Source organism: Sinohyriopsis cumingii, chromosome 4 (assembly GCF_028554795.1).
Source record: "Sinohyriopsis cumingii isolate HCF-2022 chromosome 4, ASM2855479v2, whole genome shotgun sequence".
NCBI classification, from domain to species: Eukaryota; Metazoa; Mollusca; class Bivalvia; order Unionida; family Unionidae; genus Sinohyriopsis; species Sinohyriopsis cumingii.
The window spans coordinates 43,854,769-43,876,571 of record NC_142964.1 but is presented as its reverse complement, the minus strand read 5'-3'; the positions used below and the strand labels follow the sequence as shown (position 1 = coordinate 43,876,571).

At 34.9% G+C, this 21,803-nt stretch overlaps 1 protein-coding gene across 2 annotated transcripts in view; it reads left to right on the top strand.

The window, feature by feature from the left end:
- Nucleotides 1–3,284: 3,284 nt before the first annotated feature.
- LOC149801063 (chromatin modification-related protein MEAF6-like) overlaps nucleotides 3,285–21,803 on the top strand; it is a 44,609-nt gene continuing 26,090 nt past the window's right edge. For both annotated transcript variants that reach the window (XM_089955098.1, XM_089955097.1), the window contains exons 1-3: nucleotides 3,285–3,371; nucleotides 10,952–11,067; nucleotides 21,282–21,369. In XM_089955098.1, the coding sequence (XP_089811224.1) occupies nucleotides 3,294–3,371; nucleotides 10,952–11,067; nucleotides 21,282–21,369 (282 nt within the window). In that variant the 5' untranslated portion in view covers nucleotides 3,285–3,293. The remainder of the gene's footprint in view (nucleotides 3,372–10,951; nucleotides 11,068–21,281; nucleotides 21,370–21,803) is intronic.

The following is a 21,803-nucleotide window of genomic DNA, read 5'->3' as shown; positions in this document are numbered from 1 at the left end:
TGAAGAAATTCAAAAAACAGAGAGACTAAACAAGGAGAAAAGAAGAAATTAATGAACTTTTTATTAAAGTGTTGTGTTATAAATTGTGAATTGGATTGTAAAAAATGGAGAAAAGAATAAATGAATGATATAAGGTAAGTGTCTTTGAGTTGTGACTTTAAAATAAGAAGCTACACTCACGCACTCATACACAGACACGTATTAAAAGGGTAACATGGGTGAGTTTTTTTTTTTGAGTTATTGGCAAATTGAAATTGTATTTCTTTTCGAGAAATGTGGGTGGCCCTGAAAAGGGCCTTTTTTCTTCATGGTGTAGGGGTGAGTTTAAGCAATCAATTTTAACTGCCTTAAGCCTTTGCCACGGCCAAGGCCTACTTCTGGACTGCGTAATGTTGATGATGATGATGATTGGGTTGAAATCACTAAGGGTGGTACGGTAGGCTTAGTCACAGGGTTGACGTGTTTAGCTCGGGAAGGTCGTATTCTCTTCGGTCGTGATAAAGAAGTCTGATACATTTGTTTCAGACTTCTTAACTCCGCTAAAATGTCCAACAGTACCGTGACCGTTTGATTTTCACCCTCTTGTTTCTTTGCTGCTACTTCTTCTTGCTGTTGTTGCTGTTGTTTTTTTCTTACCTCTTCTTCTTGTTGCTGTTGCTGTAGGAGAAAAGTCTGTTCCGCTTCCTTTTGTCGTTGTATAAATTTCTCCAATTCTTCTTTCTGTCTCTGTCTAAAATTCTCCACTTGCGGTAATGAAGAAAGTAACGAAGGTTCCGGAACAAATTCTTGCGAGGAGAGAAAATCCACAAAATCCCAATTCACCTCTTCTGAAAGTAAGTCCGGGTTCCCTTGGGCAGTCTCCCCTGCTGGTGCACCCCACTGGATCGTTTTCTGAGTTTCCGTCATGTTGAATCACTGTCGCATAGATTGACTGCACACAAGCGCTAGCGAATCTATATTGACTACGTGACGTCACAGACTGCTCTCTTCGGATTGGATGCGAGCTGACTGAATTCTGTAACGCGTGTTCGGATTGGTAAATGAACTCAATCCGTTTCAATCCTTCCTCCGCCTATAAATAAGCGCCGTTCAATGCATTGATTCACCTGTTCTCGTCGCTTCAAGATGTGGACTACAGTTGAGTCATCCACCCTTGTGTCTTCCATGATGTTTCGGACAGACTTGCTCATGTATGTCCGATCGAAGTGGACCGTTGTCCACAGGACAAACACCAGCCTGTGGATACGTAGGATCTACGTAGAAAGACAAGGATGCCTGAAAAGAGTGCTGATGTACGGACCAACAGTAAGACGCAGCCTAAGGACAAGAAGAAGACCAATGCGGTGCCATTTATGTTAATGAATACATTAACATAAAACCCAAAGGCCCTTTTCAGGGCCAGCCATATTTCTCGAAAAGAGATAGCCTTTCCATTGCCTACCCCTTTTTTAAAAAAAATTTTTTTAAAATTTAAAAAAAATCCCATGTTAAATTCCCCTTGTACGTAGAGTGACCCACGATTTATTCCCATGTTAAATTCCCCTTGTACGTAGATTGACCCACGATTTTTCGCCATGTTAAATTTCCATTGTACGTAGATTGACCCAGGGGTCCCTGTAATGCTAATTCCCATTGTACGTAGGGTGCCCCACTTCACTACTAATAGGAAATTCTGGACCTAAGTTGGTGAACATTATGCCAGTGGTGGAAGAAATCGAAGAACCCGTAAAATTCACCATACCTGGATGGGTGACCATTATAACCCTTGCAAATGCAAATAACCTGTCTTATTAATTTGGACAGAAGTTCCGCACAGGTTATCCTTTTCACTACAGCAATGAGAATTCAAAAAATTACACATTTAACAAAACACACGATTAATCTGTCGATTCGTTTATATTTTCAAGTAAGTCTTCAGCAAAGTGAAATGTACCAGTCTAATGTTGCGTAAATAAATTATATTGATATTTAGTGACGTAGCTATCGTATGGCAAGAGTATGCATTGCATAACGCCTACAATATTTTTTTTTTGTTACGCTATATATTCAGTAGGAGTCCATAGGTAAAGTTTGTAAAGAGGCACGCATAGGGTCCCAAATGTCCTAGCTAAGCCGCTGGTGATGATCAATATACATTGTATTTAAAGTCTGAAAGAGTTATACGATGGACTAACTTTAATGCTAATACAAACGCTGACTTACTAAAGAATTGTATATGAGGTAACACAGTTTGACTATTAGGTAATTATAAAACCCCAATGAAAATATTGTTGCAGGTGAGAAGGAAATTTTCCAGAAGGTTTACACATGAATAACTATGGTTTTGTTGAAAGTAAGCATCTTGCCAAACACAATTTTACAAATTATTGATAAAATCAGAGTAATGCAGAACACGTCCCCGCCTCGTATTGATTGAATCAGACGTCAGACGCCTCGTATTGATTGAACCAGACGTCAATTTATGTCGAAGATTCTCTTTATTCGTCTTATTTTCTCCATGTAGAAAAAAAATGAACAAATAAAATAATTTGTTACATGCCGCAAAAATAATCTAGTTATTTATAAACTTTGGAATGTAACTGCGATATACAGTTTCTAAGCCTTGTTCTAGAGTCCATCATGGAGAACTGTTTTGCAAGTGTTTCGTGATCGTATTTTATCATCTATTAAAAAAAAGGAAGAAAGAAAACAAATAAAAAAATAAAAACAGAACAAACCCAAAACAATTTTCTTTAATTCCTTCTGTTGCAACTGCCCAAGGCAAATACCGGAGTGTTACTCTCTTTTACATATTTATTGGGAGCCGCAGTAGTTTCAGCTCGTTAAGCTTCAAACTTATACCCCCCCCCCCCCCCCCATGGTTCGCTGGTTGGTACCTGCACAGGCCAGCTCGGATTGGCTGCTTCGTTTTGTCCTTTGACAAAGTAACTTTAGCTCCCATTTCTTTGGTATGATATTACAGATAAGGTGTTAAAATACTTTCTAAACAAAAACAAAGACATCAGCATACTCAGGGTGCAATTTGACAACATGCAATGGAAGGAAATTAAATTACAAATAAATCAAAATCAAAACAGGAAATCAGGTAAACAGAAAAAAGAAAGAATTCAAAGACCCCTTGGTAATCCCAATTTATTCTTAGCCTTGTATGTGTTTACATGACAACAACACTGATAATCGACACAATACTCCTATTTCATTTGATTTCTTAGTACTTTTTGCTAGCGCATTACCCGTGTCCGTGGTAGATGCGCCAGCCCGTACCATTATTATGAAACCCAAGTTCAATTAAGATGGCGACCAAGGCTTCAAATATAATCGACACGAGAACGGAATTGAATGAATTGGTTCGAAGAAGAGCAGAAATAGCGGTATTATGAATGTATTCATACATAGAATTAGTGTATTTTAATCCTGATATTTAAGCTGGGTCATAGTTCAGGCAGAGCTAAGGAACCATACCTGTTTTTCCCCCGTTCCATGATTGGGGTTTTGCATTGATTGTTATTTCCGGTTCATTAAATTACGCCAAAAATATGTGCAAGAAGTTATTTTTAATTGACATATATGAAATTTTTACTTGTTATAAACTTCGAATGGTTTTAATAGCCACATGGTACTTTGAATTTCTATTCAGATGTTCACATTTATTTTTAAATATTGCGTATTTAAATGTAGTTTGATGGATTTGGCGCCAAATTTGAACAGTTCAGTGCTGGAAAATATCAACGGTTTGAGTAAAGTAATGAGAAGATTATAAGGCTGATATAACGCCGTTTGGAAACGTCAGTGGTATATATTCTTTTATTAAAGCAAGGTCAATGTATTAATGTTAGTCGACATCAAAACATGCTACACAGCGCCGTTATTTAGTCAGTGAGACCCCGAAGTCCAAAACATAAACATCAGGGTCGAGGTCTTACATTGTAGGACTGTGCTTAGATAGCACTATCTGATTTTTAATTTTTGTCATGTAGTTTTAATAATAAATATATTTAGGTTGGAACAACAAATAACAAAGTAGAAGTAATACATACAGCAACCAAATAACATTAACATAGTGTGTGTATATAGTACATACATAATTAAAATTTATACTACAAACTTAAATAAAAAACATGATTCACCTATGATAATACTTAAGATTTTAGAAAACCTTACTTACAGTAGGTACCTAAGGGATCAAGATTTTGGGGCAGGGTGGATATTGTAAATTAAATTCATATTGTCAGCTAAGCTAAGAAATTGTTATTAGTCTAAGGTAATCTGGTCATATTCCAACCACTGATGTTGTTGACATGAGATAGACAACTTCATTATTGAAGTATATATAATTTGAATTCTTACTGAAAGTGATGTTATTATAACTAATATGCTGGGGTAAATCTGACCGTGTTGTGGCTTATTTTGACCTCTGATATGTGTAATTCCGGCAACCATATATGGACCTTACATATACAAGTTTGTCATTAAAATACAAAGATTTTGTTTATCTTGTCATATTTAAAAGCTTTAAATTGTTTTTATTATTTGTTTCAGATAGGGAGATAGAAAGCAATATGGTTATATAGATAATTGTGGATGTTGTTATAGAGATAATTGTGCAGAGAATTAAACTTTTTTTTTTCTCTTTAAAGTTCAATACAAACTAATTATAATTCTACATTTTCTTTGAGCTTGTGTTCTTGGTCAGAATTGCCCGCTTACGAAAAAGAACCTGGAGTGAATCCGACCACTATACAGAACATTGCATTTTATTGTTATTTGTCATAAAACTGGTGCAATTTTTACATTTTAAGCAACCACTCTGGTGGCCTAATGGTTAGAGCGTCCACCTCAATTGTGGGCAGTCGTGGGTTCGATCCCTGGTCAAGTCATACCAAAGACTTAGAAAAATGGTAATAACAGCTGCCTTGCTTGGCGCTCAACATTAAGAGGCTAGTGTTAGAACTGGTCGACCTGGTGTCAGGATAATGTGCCAGGGTGGTATAATAATCCAAATCACACATGCACACATACTTTTTAAGCGAGACACATTATTATGTTTAAGCTACAATAACATAATTATTATGTGATTGAAAGCTATATAAATATTGGATGAGTGATGCCTGACTTGGGTCCTGAATAACATTTTTTATGAATGCTGCTTCTGAACTCGCATGGAAGAGAGAATACTGAGGCAGTTATGTCATTTTGTAACGTGTTTCCCTTGTCGCCTGGAAACATCTTTACTAATTTGTGTATCTTTGTTGTAAACAGCAGGACATACATCCAGTGTCATAATTACCCTACTGGTCAGAATATGAATATGTTACCCTAAGAGCTAAAGACTTAAATCTTATTTTAAAACAAAAAATATGACTCTAAAACCCCAATTAATTTTAGTAAGATATTGAACTTTGTTTTTGATTTTTGTTGTTTAAAAGGTAAAACTTGACAAAAAAATTGAAATGTTGTTGATAAGACTGGGTAATAGGTTACAGTCATTTATTTTGTTATAAAATGGTCATTGAAGCTGTGCTTCAACTTGTGTTGCCTAGTGACAGAAAGGTGATGATCACTAATTTTCATATATCTTTGACTTAAGTAATGTGTACAGTTCTCACAAATTTTTGTGATTTTTTTTTTTATAGGTCTGTTCATTTCAGCATATATTGTACCCAGGGGAGGGACTGTTTTAAAATAAAACTATATACCAAGGTGGTCTTACTCTTCAGACATTATAAGCCAAAGATATAAAAAAATTATGGGTGATGTTACACATTCAAATTGCTTTCCCTATGTCCCAGGTATATTTTAATGGAACAGCCATCATCACAAACAAGAATAATCAAAATCTTACAGTTTGTCTGGTTTTAAGTGTTAAACATTGGCCTTGTTTTAAGAGTAAACTTGAACCAGTTGTTTTTGGTTTACCCAAATGGAATTGATATGAAACATAATAGGATAGCATGAAGTTAGAAATACATATATCCTAATCTTTGATTGTACTCGAAGCCACCACTTGAAAAGTCTGAAACAAATTGACAACATTCCACCAAGTTATTGATTTAAATAAAGTAGGTGTTCCAAGCTGCTCTAGCTGACCACGTCAGTGGGCTGCCAGCAGGGTATAAGGACATTTTGAACAATAAATTTTGTGCCATCACTATTCATAAAATCAATAAATATATGCATTTGTCACAGAAACTACTTTTCTTCTTTCCTTTTATACATAAATCTTTGTGTTTTTCTTTTGTTTTTATATTTAAATGTATGTTTGTGTAGGTATGTAAAGGGCATAATTTGTACAGTGGCAGTTCATCCGAACATTGACATTTTACATGTTATTGTCAGGCTTGGGATTATGTGTGGTATTTCCCATGTTACTATATGTAGCACCATTGTAAAGCAGAGAGAACAACCTACATTTTGATTTTACTGTGTAAATCGGTTTTGTTTTTGCTTCAAATTTTACATTATGAAAACTACAAAATGACAATTTTTCAGGTAAATCTCAGTTTTAAAATATAAGTTTGATATCATTTTAAAGCATGTTCATTATACTTTATTTTTGTATAAACAGCAGAATTTCTGGCTTTTCCAGTAAGGCTGCCCTCTTTAGTTTTACTGTTTTAGAGTGAACCTGATAAAAAGGAATTTTTTGTATGACTAGTGCTTGCATTTGCTGAATAACAAGGAACTTGTCTAGCTTTGCAGTAAAGTTGATGGTAATTGCATTTTCTGTGGGGATCGCACAAAGTTTCTCAAAACTTTGAAAGGTCATATCTTGAAAAGTATTTGACCAATTTACATGTTTTTTCAGCATTATATTTTCATATTACGGTGTTAAGGATGGTAACAAAAGCTTAGTGCTTTTAATTGTATTTGCTGATATCCTAAAAGTGCTTGGAATACCTAAATAAAGTTTAGGTTCATTTTACCAATTCCAGTGCATTGGATAACTATTTGCTTGTCGTTACATGTAAAAGAAATAAAATATATTAACCTGCATCTAAAATGAATTATTATTTAAACTGTCTTTACAGTATACTTTATGCAGTACGGTATGCTGCATTAGTGTTTACTTTGATAAAATAATAGCATTTGATGTCATGAAATAGGTGTTACATGTACTTCTGTTTACAAAAATAGCGTTAATATAATAAGAAATAATTAACAGATCTTGAAGTTGTGTTTCTGACATTTACATTTGATACGAGAGAGATAATGTAATTAACATTTTGTTTATCTGATGATCATGGTCCATGCTGGCTTTAAAAATAAGTGTCTTGTGTCAGAACAGGGAAAAGTTCGAAGAAGTGAGTGAAGAGAGATGACAGTTTATAATGTTCAAGACCATCACTTTGTCTGCTTTTGCATATTTTGATGTCAGATGATTAAATGATTAGTGAAATACAATTAAACCTTAGAAAAATACTGAAACTTATTAGGGGTGAAACGATGCATCAATACTTTTGCTGCAGTGATACACATATCAATACAAGGGATGGAGAATCGATACAAAATGATACTGTATGTAAGTTATATTCGTCTTCAACAGCCATAAATAATTATTATTAGTTTGCCTTATTATTCTTTAAATATAGAATTACTCAGAAACAGTATTTGCAGTCCACTGCACTCATTTTTATTAATAAAAAAGAAAAAGACTTTTGAGAATAGTCACTTGCCATCTGCAAATTAACTCAATGACATATTTCATATTGTGCCCTCTCACATTCCATGCCAGTTAGTTTAACCCAGCAGCATGTTCAGCATATAGGATACAATCCAAGCACGTTCCACATGTATAATCAAGGACTTTACTTATTTAATATTTAAACAAATTTTCTACATTAAATTTCATCTTATCTGCTCTGGTTGATTTGAAAGGAGGGTCCCTGATTGGCAGAGTGGTCTAAAGGTTTTTTCCTTATGGATCACTGCCATCTCACCTCTGTCTGCATGAGTTCAAGTCTCGGATTTGGCCAGTTGTAGGTTGTGAGAAAGCTTGTCAGTAGCTTCTCATGGGTCGGTGGTTTTTTTCAGAGTTTTCTCGGGTTCTTCGTCCACCATTAATACTGGCTGCCATGTATAGCCTATCGTGTGCTGAAAAATGGCGTTACACCCCACAACAACAACAACCACCAATCAGGAATTAGTGCAGCCAATTCCCTGCATGACAAACAAGAACTACTAGCAAAGCAACAAATTTTGCACAAAAGTCATTGATATGTAGTAATTAAACAAAGATGCTATCAGCATGTGCCATTGCACAATTCGTGCAAAATTTGTACGAATGTGCACACTTGGAGAACAGTGATGCACAAGAACTCCCACAAATTAGTTCAAAGTCCCACATATGAAAATGTTCTCGACAGAAGTATACAATTTTTATTTAACCATATTTGTCACATCTGTTTTTTTGGGTAGGCTACTGTTTTGTTCTTCAAGCATGACATGACGTGACTCGTTAAACTAAATTTGATTGTGTTACATATATCTGATTTAATTCATATTTATAATTGTTTGTCAGTTTTTAAATTTCTTTTCTCTATTATATGCTATTTTAATGTAAATTTATTCACTGGAGATGATATTTTTCCAGAAAATCAGTTGACCTGAATCATTCTTTCGTGAACACCAGGTGTTGATTTAAATCTTTACTTTGTTTCAGAATTTGTAGAACCTTCGTAAACAAGTTCTATTTTATTTTAAATTAATTGGTTTTCGTCATGGTCATTTTTGGTGTACGTGACATAAACACGATCATGTGATCCCCCTTTCGATTTCGCAATACCAGTTTTTCCATTACTGCGCATTTGTTAGTTTTAATAGAGATGCATAGAGAGATATTTCTCAGTTTTTAGCTTGTTACACTGATGTCAAGTCATTTTGTTGTAGCCAGATTTTGAGTTATAATTTTCTTCAGATCAGTTGGATTTCAAAAGGATTAATTCTTGTTTCTCTGAAGGAATGCTCACACATAAATTTTGGAAAGACATTGCTTACAAGTTTAATTTGGATTTCCAACACCGGAGTGACATTTATATTTCTACAAGGAACTGTAGATAAGCACAGTACTGACTACAGCATACGTCATCATCATCCATCTTGGATTTTCCATCAGGATTCGAACTTGAAATTATTAGATAATTTATTACTAGGACTTTTGCAAAATAATTCTTGGATTATTCTTAGATTATTTTTGAAATTGATTCTTGAAATTAAGTTCTTCTCCTTTTTTTCATTTTTGCAGAATTTTTCCAGGAAAATAAATTTGATAAATTTTAAAAAGCTTGTTGTTTTCACTCTTTCTGTGTTACAGTTTATTCGAGCCGAGACACGTAGCAGTCCACAAATATTAAAATAAGAAGATTAATTGTGCTCACATGTGAATGTTGAAACTAATTAAAATAGTATATTCTTTCAACCAAATTATCACTGGTCAGTCAGAATTGTTATTATAAACTTGCTTTTAGTATTGTGATGAACTTATTTTAATAAAGCATGTATTGTCAGGTCTTTCTTCTAATGCTGAAGCAAGTTGACTATTTGGCTTTCAACAAGTTGAGTTTTCATAGTTGACAACAGAATTGCCAGTCGACTAGTTGCCATCCCACTTGACTTTTGAAAGCTTTTAGGCCAAAGAGAAATTTCTCCAGTTGGTCAACCATCCCTGTTTCTCATAGCTGACCCTGGAGCATTTTTGTTCATAGTAAAAAAAAATAAAAAATAAAAAAATAAATAACATTAAATATATATATGGTTTAAAATAAGAAAAAAGAAAGAACCTACCTGCCTACCCTAAGTTTAAACCAGTGCAATAGGAAACATACATTTTTCCCATTAATTTTAAGTATAATTTGCTGACACCTAAGCAGATGTTTATCTTTTTAATCAAATGAGTAAATTAGTGTCATTTTAATTGTTAATTATGACAGATTTTTAATAGTTCTTAGGTACATGCAGGTCATGCTGCGTGTCCAGTACAGTCTCTCCACAGTATGGGGTATCTGCTATCCCAACAATTACACCCTATTACAAAAAATCTGAAGCACTTCCTTTATGACATAAATTTATTGAGTAACCAAAACAGCAACAAAAATCTCTAAAGACAGTATGGGCTTTAAAAATTGATATGCATTTTACACAGAATACCTATCTTTTGCCACAATTGATGTGTTTTAATTTATGTTTAGCAGGACCAAGGAAATGTATTACCTTTTCTAACTGTACTGCTCTGGTAGCCTATTCGTTAGAGCATTAACCTCAGATGCAGGAGGTCATGAGTTCGGACCCCAGCCATGTCACGCCAAGGACTTTTAAAAATGATACTAACAGCTGCCTCACTTAGCGCTCAGCATTAAGATCTTAGTGTCAGGACTGGTCGACCTGGTGTCAGGATAATGTGCCTGGGCGGGACATCATGGTACATGTCTGGCAAGATGCCCCAGTGTTAGACATCGCTATAAACTGCCACGCTGCAGACATCATAGCGATGTGACTGAAAAATTGTTAAAGCTACATTAAAAATCCAAATGACACACACACACTAATTGTACTTTGTGTTTTTTTGATGGTCTTGTTTGAAGCACAAAATCTTTGATTTTTATCCATAATCATTTATGAAAGTTTAATACACTTATGGATGACAAATTAAAAATTTATCAACTGTCATCTATAGATATAAATGATTCAATCAAATGAAACTTTTTGCAAAGAATGTTATAGAGATGTTTTGTCAGTCATTTAAACACCAGTTCTCATTGTAAACATGATTTATTGTTCTGTAATATTAATTATATATTTACAAGTTGTTTTTGTTCCTTTTTTTATTGACTTACTTGACCAGCAAAAGTAGTTGGTTTCATTACTACTTGCTTTACCATATTTAGTGGCAGAATCACAAATGGTCAGTGTCAGAATTTGCATTTTTATTTTTTATTTTTATGATTATTATTTGCAGGAAACCTTGGCAAATTTGGAGCGACAAATATATGCATTTGAGGGAAGTTATCTGGAAGACACCCAGCTGTATGGGAACATCATCAGAGGATGGGACCGTTATCTAACAAATACAAAGTAAAGTATATAATGATGTTATTACATAGAATTTTGTTCAAAATAATAATTTTCATTGCTTTGCTTTGTGTATAGATTTCTAACCCTTGCAGATGGGGTTAAATGTGTTCACATGTACTAACCATTATATACCATCATCCATATTGCAAGCAGTAAGATTAATACTGCATTGCATGCAGGTATGAGAAACAATGTAAGGGTTAAATATACAACATATATAAAACAACTTAAATTTCATATTTGACGATTGTTTTGTTTCTGGTTAATGTGTTGTAACACATCATACTTGTCTGTAGCCCATTTCAGCATGGTCTAATAGTTATACTATTCCAGTTTTTAGAAAAAATACTTTGGCAAGTAGGTTTTCAATAGACGTGTTTCATCGGGTTTTGAAGCTGGGTATTTGAGTTTGACTCGTTTCCATGGCATGGTAATTCCAACCTGTACATTTTTATGAAGCATGTTGATTTGGGTCAGAGTATCAATTTTAATTAACCTACATAGTTTCCTACTTAAGCGAGCGCTGTCCATAATAAGTTGACTGCGTGCACGAGAGATTGACATTTAATATAGACTACTGTTTACACCTTATCTGCCAATAATATCACACCTATGCAAAATCAAGAGGAACTGGGCAGAGCTATGGATGTCATGCTTAGGTGTGCATAATTGAATCAAGGTTAGGTTGTTCTGAAATTATCTTTGATGTTTATGATAGTGAAAGAGGGAATAAATTGTGACTTGGTTGAAGTAAGTTTTGATCAAATATCTGCATTTTATTGCCCATCAGATTCTACAGTGGTAGGACAGAAATACCATTTAAATGTTGTCAACAGTAAATACACTTTATAAAGATTATTGTTGTTATTATTATTATTATTATTATTATTATTAATTTATTTTTTTTACATTAATTCTTTTAATATATCTGTGCAGTCTATCAACACATTGCTTCACCAGTGAGAACTATTTTACTGGAGACTGGAAATGTTATCCTGGTGCACTCAGAGACAAACACATGTATGCAACAGTATGTTAATAATTTATCTTGTAATCTGGAAAGTTTAAAGTCAGATACAGGATGTTGTATAAGGTGTATGAATAATAAAGGGGTCAACAGTGGTCCATGATGGCTTTTAAGTCTTTTTAAAAAATATCAACTGACCTTTGGTGGATATGAGATAAAAAGGAGAGACCTAACAGTAAATGATTTTGGCAGAATTACTTAGCAGGTTTTTAGATTTTTTTATGTAATGTTTGATTGTTATTGCATTGTTCCAGATGTTTTTAGAGGAACATTTAAGGGCATTATATATATATATATATATATATATATATATATATATATATATATATATATATATATATATATATATATATATGTGTGTGTGTGTGTGTAGTTCAATTCATGTCAAAATCCTGAAACATATGTTTTTTTTCCAGTGCTAAAAATCTCAAAGAAATATAAAAGAAATCTTGCGTGCAGCTCAGAAACTTCTTCCACAGGATGAACATAGCAATAATATTTTCAAACAAAAATTATTGAAGGGAAAATCTGCGCCAGAAAATAATTTGAGAGCCTATTAAGTGTTAAACTTAATTGCAGGTAATGTCATTAGTGGTCACCGGTCAGTAGTCATGTGAAGGAAACTGAAATTGCTCGTGGATTTTATTTACCAAAAAATATCTTTACATTGAACTATAAGATATACACCTCTTCCTTTTTCATGTGTATACACTGGTTCATATTAACTATAAGATATACACCTCTTCCTTTTTCATGTGTATTGCCATACACTGGTTCTTATTAACTAGAAGATATACACCTCTTCCTTTTTCATGTGTATTGCCATACACTGGTTCTTATTAACTATAAGATATACACCTCTTCCTTTTTCATGTGTATTGCCATACACTGGTTCATATTAACTATAAAATATACACCTCTTCCTTTTTCATGTGTATTGCCATACACTGGTTCTTATTAACTATAAGATATACACCTCTTCCTTTTTCATGTGTATTGCCATACACTGGTTCTTATTAACTATAAGATATACATCTCTTCCTTTTTCATGTGTATTGCCATACACTGGTTCATATTAACTAATCAGAAGTGCTCAAAGAAGTATATTTTCTTTGTCTCAGTCTCAGAAATGTCATGTCAGTGATGATCATTCCAACCCTCAGACTTTAAAGAAACAGAAAGTTAGTAACAATTCCGAGAAAGAGAATAAATCTCCAACATTTCTAATAAACCTTGAGCATCCGTTGCTTCATGAGTCACGTACAATCCCAGCTATGAGCTCACAACTCAATCACAAACAATCCCAGCTATGAGCTCACAATTCAAATCACAATCCCAGCTATGAGCTCACAACTAAAAAACAAACAATCCCAGCTATGAGGTCACAACTCAATCACAAACAATCCCAGCTATGAGCTCACAACTAAAAAACAAACAATCCCAGCTATGAGCTCACAACTCAAAAACAAACAATCCTAGCTATGAGCTCACAACTCAATCACAGACAATCCCAGCTATGAGCTCACAACAAAATCACAAACAATCCCAGCTATGAGCTCACACCTCAAAAACTAACAATCTCAGCTATGAGCTCACAACAAAATCAGGGATTTTTAACTGTCATTCAGATCTCAATAGAAAGACCTTATAATTGTCATTACCAAATTTGTACTTTGAATTTAATTAGTTGCCAACTATAATATTTGATCTTCTGTTGGCAATTATAGTGATCACTAGTGCCAACATAGAGATTCTTAATGGTGGATGACCCCAGACGTAATATGACAAACCAGTGAATATTAGACGAAAATCATTATTTTGTATGAAACGTATGCATGAATTGCTTTATTATTGAAAATAAACGATCAAAATTAACATCAACTCTCTTTCCTTAGTTTAGAGAGTTGATCAAAAAGAGTGCTGTGTTGATTGTTTTCATATATTTAGGTCAGAAGATAAAAGGAAGGTTACTGAAGGTTTTAAGTTTTTGGCACAAAGTATTTTTATAATAACGGTAATATAATGCCTGCTACTGTTCCGGGACCAAAAGTCTCCTGTCCAATTTATTCCATCCTCCAGCTGGTATTGGAGAGCAAAGAACATGATCCCCCTTAGTTATAACCAACATACAATGTACCTTCCTCATACTCCAATACCTTTGTTTTCATTTAAGTTTCTTAGGTCTATCACGGTGTTGTCTTTATTGAGTGTTTGTCTTCTCATCCTTGTTATGAGTATTTTCTGTATTCTGTATTTAATTTTGAAGGGTTTTTGTGCCTTGCTTAGTAAGCAGGTTTTTCTCTACTCATTTTTGGTTCAGACAGTTTGTTTTGTGTGACTTTTTTCTCTGTTTTTTTTTTCTTTTCCAGAACTTATTTTGTCATAGGGTATTTCTATGTATTGTCATAGGAAGGCCCAATGAGTCATGCACCCTACCTGCCTAGTGTGGAATGGTCGCGCATGCACAAATGGATGTCCATTTTTTTTATCTCATGCCTGCTAAAGTGTAGAATTTCGTGGAAAGTCACTGCATATAAAGTGGGAGTTGGATGGTTCCCTGTTCCTCCTTGTCATCACTAGACAACCCCCTCCATTCCAAAGTGGGGTCTGTATGTCTTCCTGTATTTAGCAGGGTTCTCTCGCACTCCTGATTTTTTAGAAGGTCCTGGAATCCAACTTGGGTTTGAATTCATTGAAAATATCATGGAAACCTTGAAAATATTTATCATAAAATGTCCTGGAATTTGATATTAAAAAGTAAAACTAAAAAATTTGTTAGAGAAAACATTATTTTCCACTGCAACTTTACAGAGAAGGATTTGGCAATGGGCATCATATTACATGGTTGAATCTGGTGACTTTTTGCACATGAGCCTAATAATTTCTACACATGCAGTTATGTATATTTGATTTAATTATATCTGATTTAATATATATTTATTTCAATTTAATTGTTTGTCAGTTTTAGATTTTTAAATTTTTTATTACATGCTATCATAATGTAAATTTATTCACTAGAGATGATACTTTTTTCTGAAAATAGTTTGACCTTGACTGTTCAAAATTTTAAAATGATTATTTGTTGTCTAGCTCATGATGGGACTACGTGTTTAAGATGTTAACATTTTTTTTTTCTTTTTTAATTCTTAGAGTAAAATGATTGGTTTTCATCAGGGCCACACTGGGTGTACGTATATTTTAACAAGTACCTAATTTCTATGAGCTTCTAGAACATGATCACTTGACCCCTTTCTGCATTTTAGAAGACGATATAACCTTTGTTTTGGAGACTTATTCTCAGTAGAGTAGAAGTAGAAGCTGGGTTTTTTCTTACACTAGATTTTGTATGTTGTGCTGTTTGGAGTTATTTCAAATTACTTGGATTCCAAAAGGATTTATTCTTTTTCCTGGAAAATAAGTATGCTGATGTGAAATTACTGAATAAGGACAGCTTTAAAAATGATTTATTCAGCTTTCCAAAACCGGAGTGATAGTTCTTGTTTCTACAAGGAACTGTAGACTTTAATGCTACAGGTTACAGCATACGTCATCGTCTTCCATCTTGGATTCTTTGTTGGGACTCGAACTTGAAATCATTTAAACATTTTGTTATTAGGACTACTAAAATTGTATTCTTGGATTATTTTTGGATTTGATTCAATAAAAACTGTAAGTTCGTTTTTTTCAAAGTTTGTTGTTTTCATTCTTTCTTGTGTTACTGTTTATTCGAGCCCAAACATTTAACAATGCATAGTCATCAGTTTTCTTTATTCATGTAATTTGATTTTGTACCAGTTATAGTGGCAAGACTAAATATTTGTTTCATCCTGATTTATTTAATAATGATTTAAAATGCCAGATAGTTCAACAATGTGTGGCAAGAAGATGGGTGTTTTCATGGTGACTTCAGCAAGTAATCATATGCTAATCTCTGGTCAGTCAGCAAAACCATCTTGTTTCTTTATTATGGTCAAGCTCAGTTTGAAAGAGGTTTTAGTGTAAATAATGAGACAATGACTGCCAACATGCAGAAGAGTCTTGTTGCTAAGTGGTCTTTATTTGACTATTTAAACAGCATTGGAGGACTAGGGAATATCACTTATAAAAGTGGCATATGGGTTGCTATGCATTCTATATTTGACTATTTAAACAGCATTGGAGTACTAGGGAATATCACTTATAATAAAAGTGGCATGCTTATGGCAGCTGCAAGTCCAAATACAGGGATCATCTGGAGGAGATGGCAGCAGAAGAGAGAAAGGAAAAATTAAAAAGGAAGAGAAATGATGAATTTGCTGATTAGAATGTTTGAATGCAAGGAAGATAAGGCCATGAAAGGACATACAATCACTTTATGATATTGCAGATAAACTTGCAGAGAATGCCCAGTCTCATAAATATTTAATCGAGTCAAATGCCTTGAATCACAATACTAAAGAGAAGAATGAACCTCTTGAAAAGTTTGAAAGAGACATTGTGGTTGATAAGCTAAAAAAAACACTTAAGATTTTCAAATGTTTTGTTTGATTTATGGAATAATTTTATCAGTTTATCCTGTTTAAGAAAAGTTGCCTGCAAATGCATTTCTTAATCAAAGCATCAGACTTTAAAAATGACCCCTGCAATGTCATTTTCTTCTTAAAATTGCCTGCAAAACTCTTGAAAAATAAAAATCATTTTGGTGCATGAACCCAGATTAGGGAAAGACAACTGTCCTAGTGGGGCAGGAAAGTACAGCAACCTCTATTATGGGGGTCACCTTCAGGCCAAGGATCCCTGATGTTATCAGTACTAGTGAGAGATCAGTTCTTGTCCACTCCCTTTTGGAGGGCAAAACCCTGATGAGCCATGCCTTCTAAAGGTCAGTGTCCCAGTGACAGATATATAAGCAGATCACGCCTTCTTGAGATGAAAGAGTGGCTTATACATCAGATCTTTGACTGGGTTTTGATTATCATTTTAGGGACAGATTGGGGTCAGTGCCACCTGCTCCTATGTTACTGTTTAATCCTCTGGTGATAGAGAGTTTGGTTGTACTTGCCAAACTTGACGGGGTGGTTGGAGCAGTATGCTCTCTTTCCTTTGTTTGCATTTAATCCCGATGGGATGTGGAGACCCTGTCTTTCCAGGAAGTGAATTTTACTCCTCTCTCCACATTGTTGTCATGGACATCATTGCCTTTCAAGGTAGGGCACAATGACAATCTATGTATCTGCTCTGTTGTCTCTGAAAATTCTATCAAAATGGAGGGTGGCCACCACCTTTTGGATGGTCTAGAAGGGATCAGTGACTATGTTAATGTAGCAGGACAGCTCATAGGGTTAATTTCATCATCCCTTATGAGAGGTTTCAGGACAGTAGCAACTCCATTTTGAGATCTCCCTTCTCCAGAGAGAGATGCTTGGAAGGCCAGTCCTGCCTTGCCTTGGAAGGAGGCCCATTAGAAAAATGTTCTTTCCATATTTCCTTAATGGTTGACTGGAATGAGTTCTTGGAGGAATCCACAGTGGTGGTTCATCCCCCTTCATTAGGGTCATGACCTATTTCCCACCTGTCAGGTGTTGCGAGGAGGAGGATTGGACCTTCTTCCCCCCAACTTGTGTCTTAAGCCTTCTGGCACTGAGGCCTCCATAGCATCACATGATTTGAGGGACCAGCAAAACAAGTCCTTGGCAGGGCTCTGTGCCAGCTGAAACAGGCCAATAAACACAGTCACCCAGACTGACCTATTGGACCTTCTCAAGTTCTTTAAGCAGGTGCAGCTTTAATAAATTCCCAAACAGCCTCAGTTTAAACTCTCCCTTCCATCATTCACTTGGTGAGTCGGTAAGAGAGGCCAAGAGAGAAAGTCTTTGGACACCTCCTCCTTCCCCAAGGAGGAAGGGGTCAGCCCTTCTCTTTCCTGCAGTTTCTTGATCATCCTAGAATCCCAGTAGGTGCTCATCCATCCCTTTTTATTCATGGGTTTGGTCATGCATTTCAGACGATGTGTGGGTCCATTCCACTTAAAAGGTCAGCTACTGGTTTTGTCTTTGGGAACCTCCCCCTTTCTCGAACCCCCCATCTTTTACCAGTCTGAACTAGCTCAATTAAGGGAAGATGTACACTTCCTTCTGTGGAAGGGCACAGTCAAAAGGGTGGAAAAGGACCACACTCTGGCTTTCTATTCCTGGATCTTTCTGATGTCAAAGAAGGCAGAAAATTTTGGCTAATCAGCTTTGTCAGATTTCTTCAGGGCGAAGATGGAGAGTGACTTATACCATAAGGTCTAGCAATTAGGTGACTTCTATCAATCTTCAAGATGTGTATTGTTACATACCTAGTTTTCTACCACACAAAAACCCTCCAGTTTTGTCTATGCCAGAAGGTATTTTGTTTTCAGGCTTTTGCATCTGCTCCCAGAGCCTTTAAAAGGAAGATGGAGATGGCAGCAACCCACTTGAAGCCTTTAAGGATCTCCTTTTCCACAGTATTTGAATGTGCTTCAAGATTCTCTTCTAAAGGACTTGTCCCTTAGTTGGTCAGCAGTGATTTATCTCAGTGATATCCCCCAATCTAGAAAAGCAGAATCTCATCCCTTCTCGTGACATTGACAGCCACTATTTCCATGTAGATTGTCTTCACTATTAAGAGAGCTTATCAGTGGGATCTTTCTTTCAAGAAATTGAAGGTATGGCTATTGCTACATCTGTTTGAATCACTTCTTTTTGGATGATGTTAAAAGAACCACCTTATGACAGTCTCGTACTATCTTGTCCGCATTTTATTTTGGGTCCTGTAGTGACAGCACAGCATGTGGCATAAGCTTATAAGCAGCCTGCAATAGTGGACACTTCCACAGTCAGGGGTAAGTGGATTTGTTTTCTATACCAGATTTGCTGAGGTCATCTGTTTCCCTCCTGACATAAATTCAGCAAATCAATAGAAGCAGGTAATTGTATTAATATGCCTTCTGTGTGTTGATGGGGGAGCTAATTTTAATAATGTAATACTGCTACTGTTGCACATATTCCCTCCTCCCTGTCCCAATTTGATGTTCTGTACTTTAGGTCCAGGTCAGACATGTTTTTCCATATGTTGGCAGTGGCTTAAGAGTTAGACTGGGATCACGTTGTTTTCAATTCTGGAACAGGGAATGTTTAGCTTGGACTGGGGACTAGGGGTCCCAGAAAAGGAAAACTGTGCAATATTAGGTGGTAAGTATTACATAATTAAAATTTGTTTCACCCTATCCCCCCACCACCATTATATTTTGATTATACCTTTTTATATTTCATACAGAAAAATACTCTCATTGACTAGTGTCTTAATTTCTTTGGGTACACAGATCCTTTGTAGGATTTTTGAAAATGGAATTCCAGTATTTGGAAGAGTCTGATACAGTTCTCAAAAGTTTATGACCTTAAGATGAAGGTCCTGAATTTTGAAAGCAGGTACTCTGGGTGAAGAGAGCTCTGAATTAGAAAACTTGTATCTTGTATACTTGTTTGTAAGTTGAGTTCAGTTGCAAACTGCATAGACCCAGATCTGCTGTTGCATGATGCACAGGCTGATCTCAGTCTTTGTAGCTACGAGTAATCAGTAAATTGAACAACATAGACCCTGATCTGCCTGAGCAGTATGCGATGGCAGATAAGGTTCTTGGTTATTTTTAGTTTGACTTATATGAGAGTATATATGGTATCCATTACTCCACATAGCACCATCAGCATTTTTTGCATGAGAAAACTTGTGACTGGTTTTATCGGTCATTAAGTTTGTATGAGTAAATATGAACAAGTTTTTTCTGAGTAACAGCACATAATGTTGGGAGCAAAGTATTAGTCCGAAAAAATGAGTTCATATTTTCTCATATAAATGCAGTAACCTTTTTATTATATACTCGTTTTGTTTTTCTACATAAGGCTTAAAAATGAATGAATACACTATAAGAAAAAATTTTGAATTTATGCTGTATTCCAGAATAAATACACAACTGTAGATTCATCAACAGACAGTAACAATATTAATGCACACATAGCACCAACCAATTGCCTGGTCACACTTCTGACATTTTTTCTTTTAATTCTCGTTTTGGTCTACTTAAAATTGAAATTTTGAGTCATATTTTGAATGAATGTGCATTGAAAAAACTTTTACAGTTGACTTGAATGGATTTTGCTTTCTGTTGATCCAACTCGATTCTGCTTTTCAGCATATGATTGGCTGGATTTATTGGGTCATTTTAGTTCAGTAAGAAGACTGAGATTTCAGTTGGAAATGTAGTTGAAATTACATCACAGTTTTGGTGTGTATCAGGTTTTCCATGGCACGGGTCATGTTCTTTAGATTTGCAGAACTAAGAAAGTATATTTTAAGGAAATACTTCATGCATAAGTGTAAGTATATTTATTACCATTCTTTTTACCAGCTAAAGAAGACATGTTTATACCCTGTGTTTTGCATGCTCGCTATTGGAGGGACCCCAGCTATGACATGTATCTTGCAGTGTATGCCTTCTATTGTAAAGCAGCTGTTGTGTGACTATGCATTTAGCCAGCAAAAATAATACTGTTCCATCATCTTGGTTTATTGGCTTTTATGCTTATAGCTTCATTCCCAAACTTTCGGTTGCATATTTTTTACTAATTTTGTGTTTTGATTGACATGTAAAATACTACATCTCTTATAAATATGCAAACAGCCCTTGGCCACAACATGCTTTTCTATGCTATTTTTTTAGACCCTGGAGAGCACTGGTCGTAGACTGAACCTTTCTGTTTGCAAAAAGTTAAGAATATTGCCTCAAAATAACCGTTTAAATGATCAGAATGGTAATGTTTATTTGTTTGCTTGTTTATTGTTTCGTTTGTGACTCAATGAACTTGTCCACATTGTTAACTTGATCAACTCTACTTTAACAGGATGAAACAGCTTGTTTATTTCACAAATATAATCAACCCAACATGAGTGTACATATTTACAAAGTAGCTCATAATGCCCAATATTATTTTTAGACACCGTGCAGTATGATGCTGTGTAGTATAAAAAAATATTGCATGATTCTGACACTGTAAAGTTAATGGAGAAAAAAATGAGCATATAATAAAACTCATTACTGAACTGTATGTAATGTCAGTTTGCTAATACGTAGTATACTTGAAAACATTACAGTACTCATAAATTACTGAATTACTTCCATTTCCAGAAGTACAAACAGTAAATCAGACAAGAGAAACAGGAAGTTTAAAGATGCTGACAGATTGTTTTCAAAGTCATCTGTAACATCAGCAGCTGTAAGTATATTGCACTTGTACCTTTGGTTTTACATTTTTTAGCTGAAGTTGGATTATAATAACTTTTTAATAACTATTTGTATGCAGTTAAGTATTTTGTCCAATTGTCAGTGACACAGAACTCTTGATGAAAATGTAATAAATTGAATATTTTTCTCACTGGTTTGGTACTATTTATGTCTTTATGCAATTCAATCGGGTATTTTATGAGCCAAATACAAACTTGCAATACCAGACTCTCTTAATCATCCAGATGCTAATTGTGCCTTTTGAAAATGATTCAAACAGCTTAGTGATCAGGATCAATTTAGGGTGTGTTTAATTGTATTGTTCTGTTATAGTGAGTTTTCTCACATGGATGCAGACCTGCCAACTCTTACGATTTTGCCGTAAGTCTTAAAAAAATTACCCTTAAAATATGGACTTACAACATA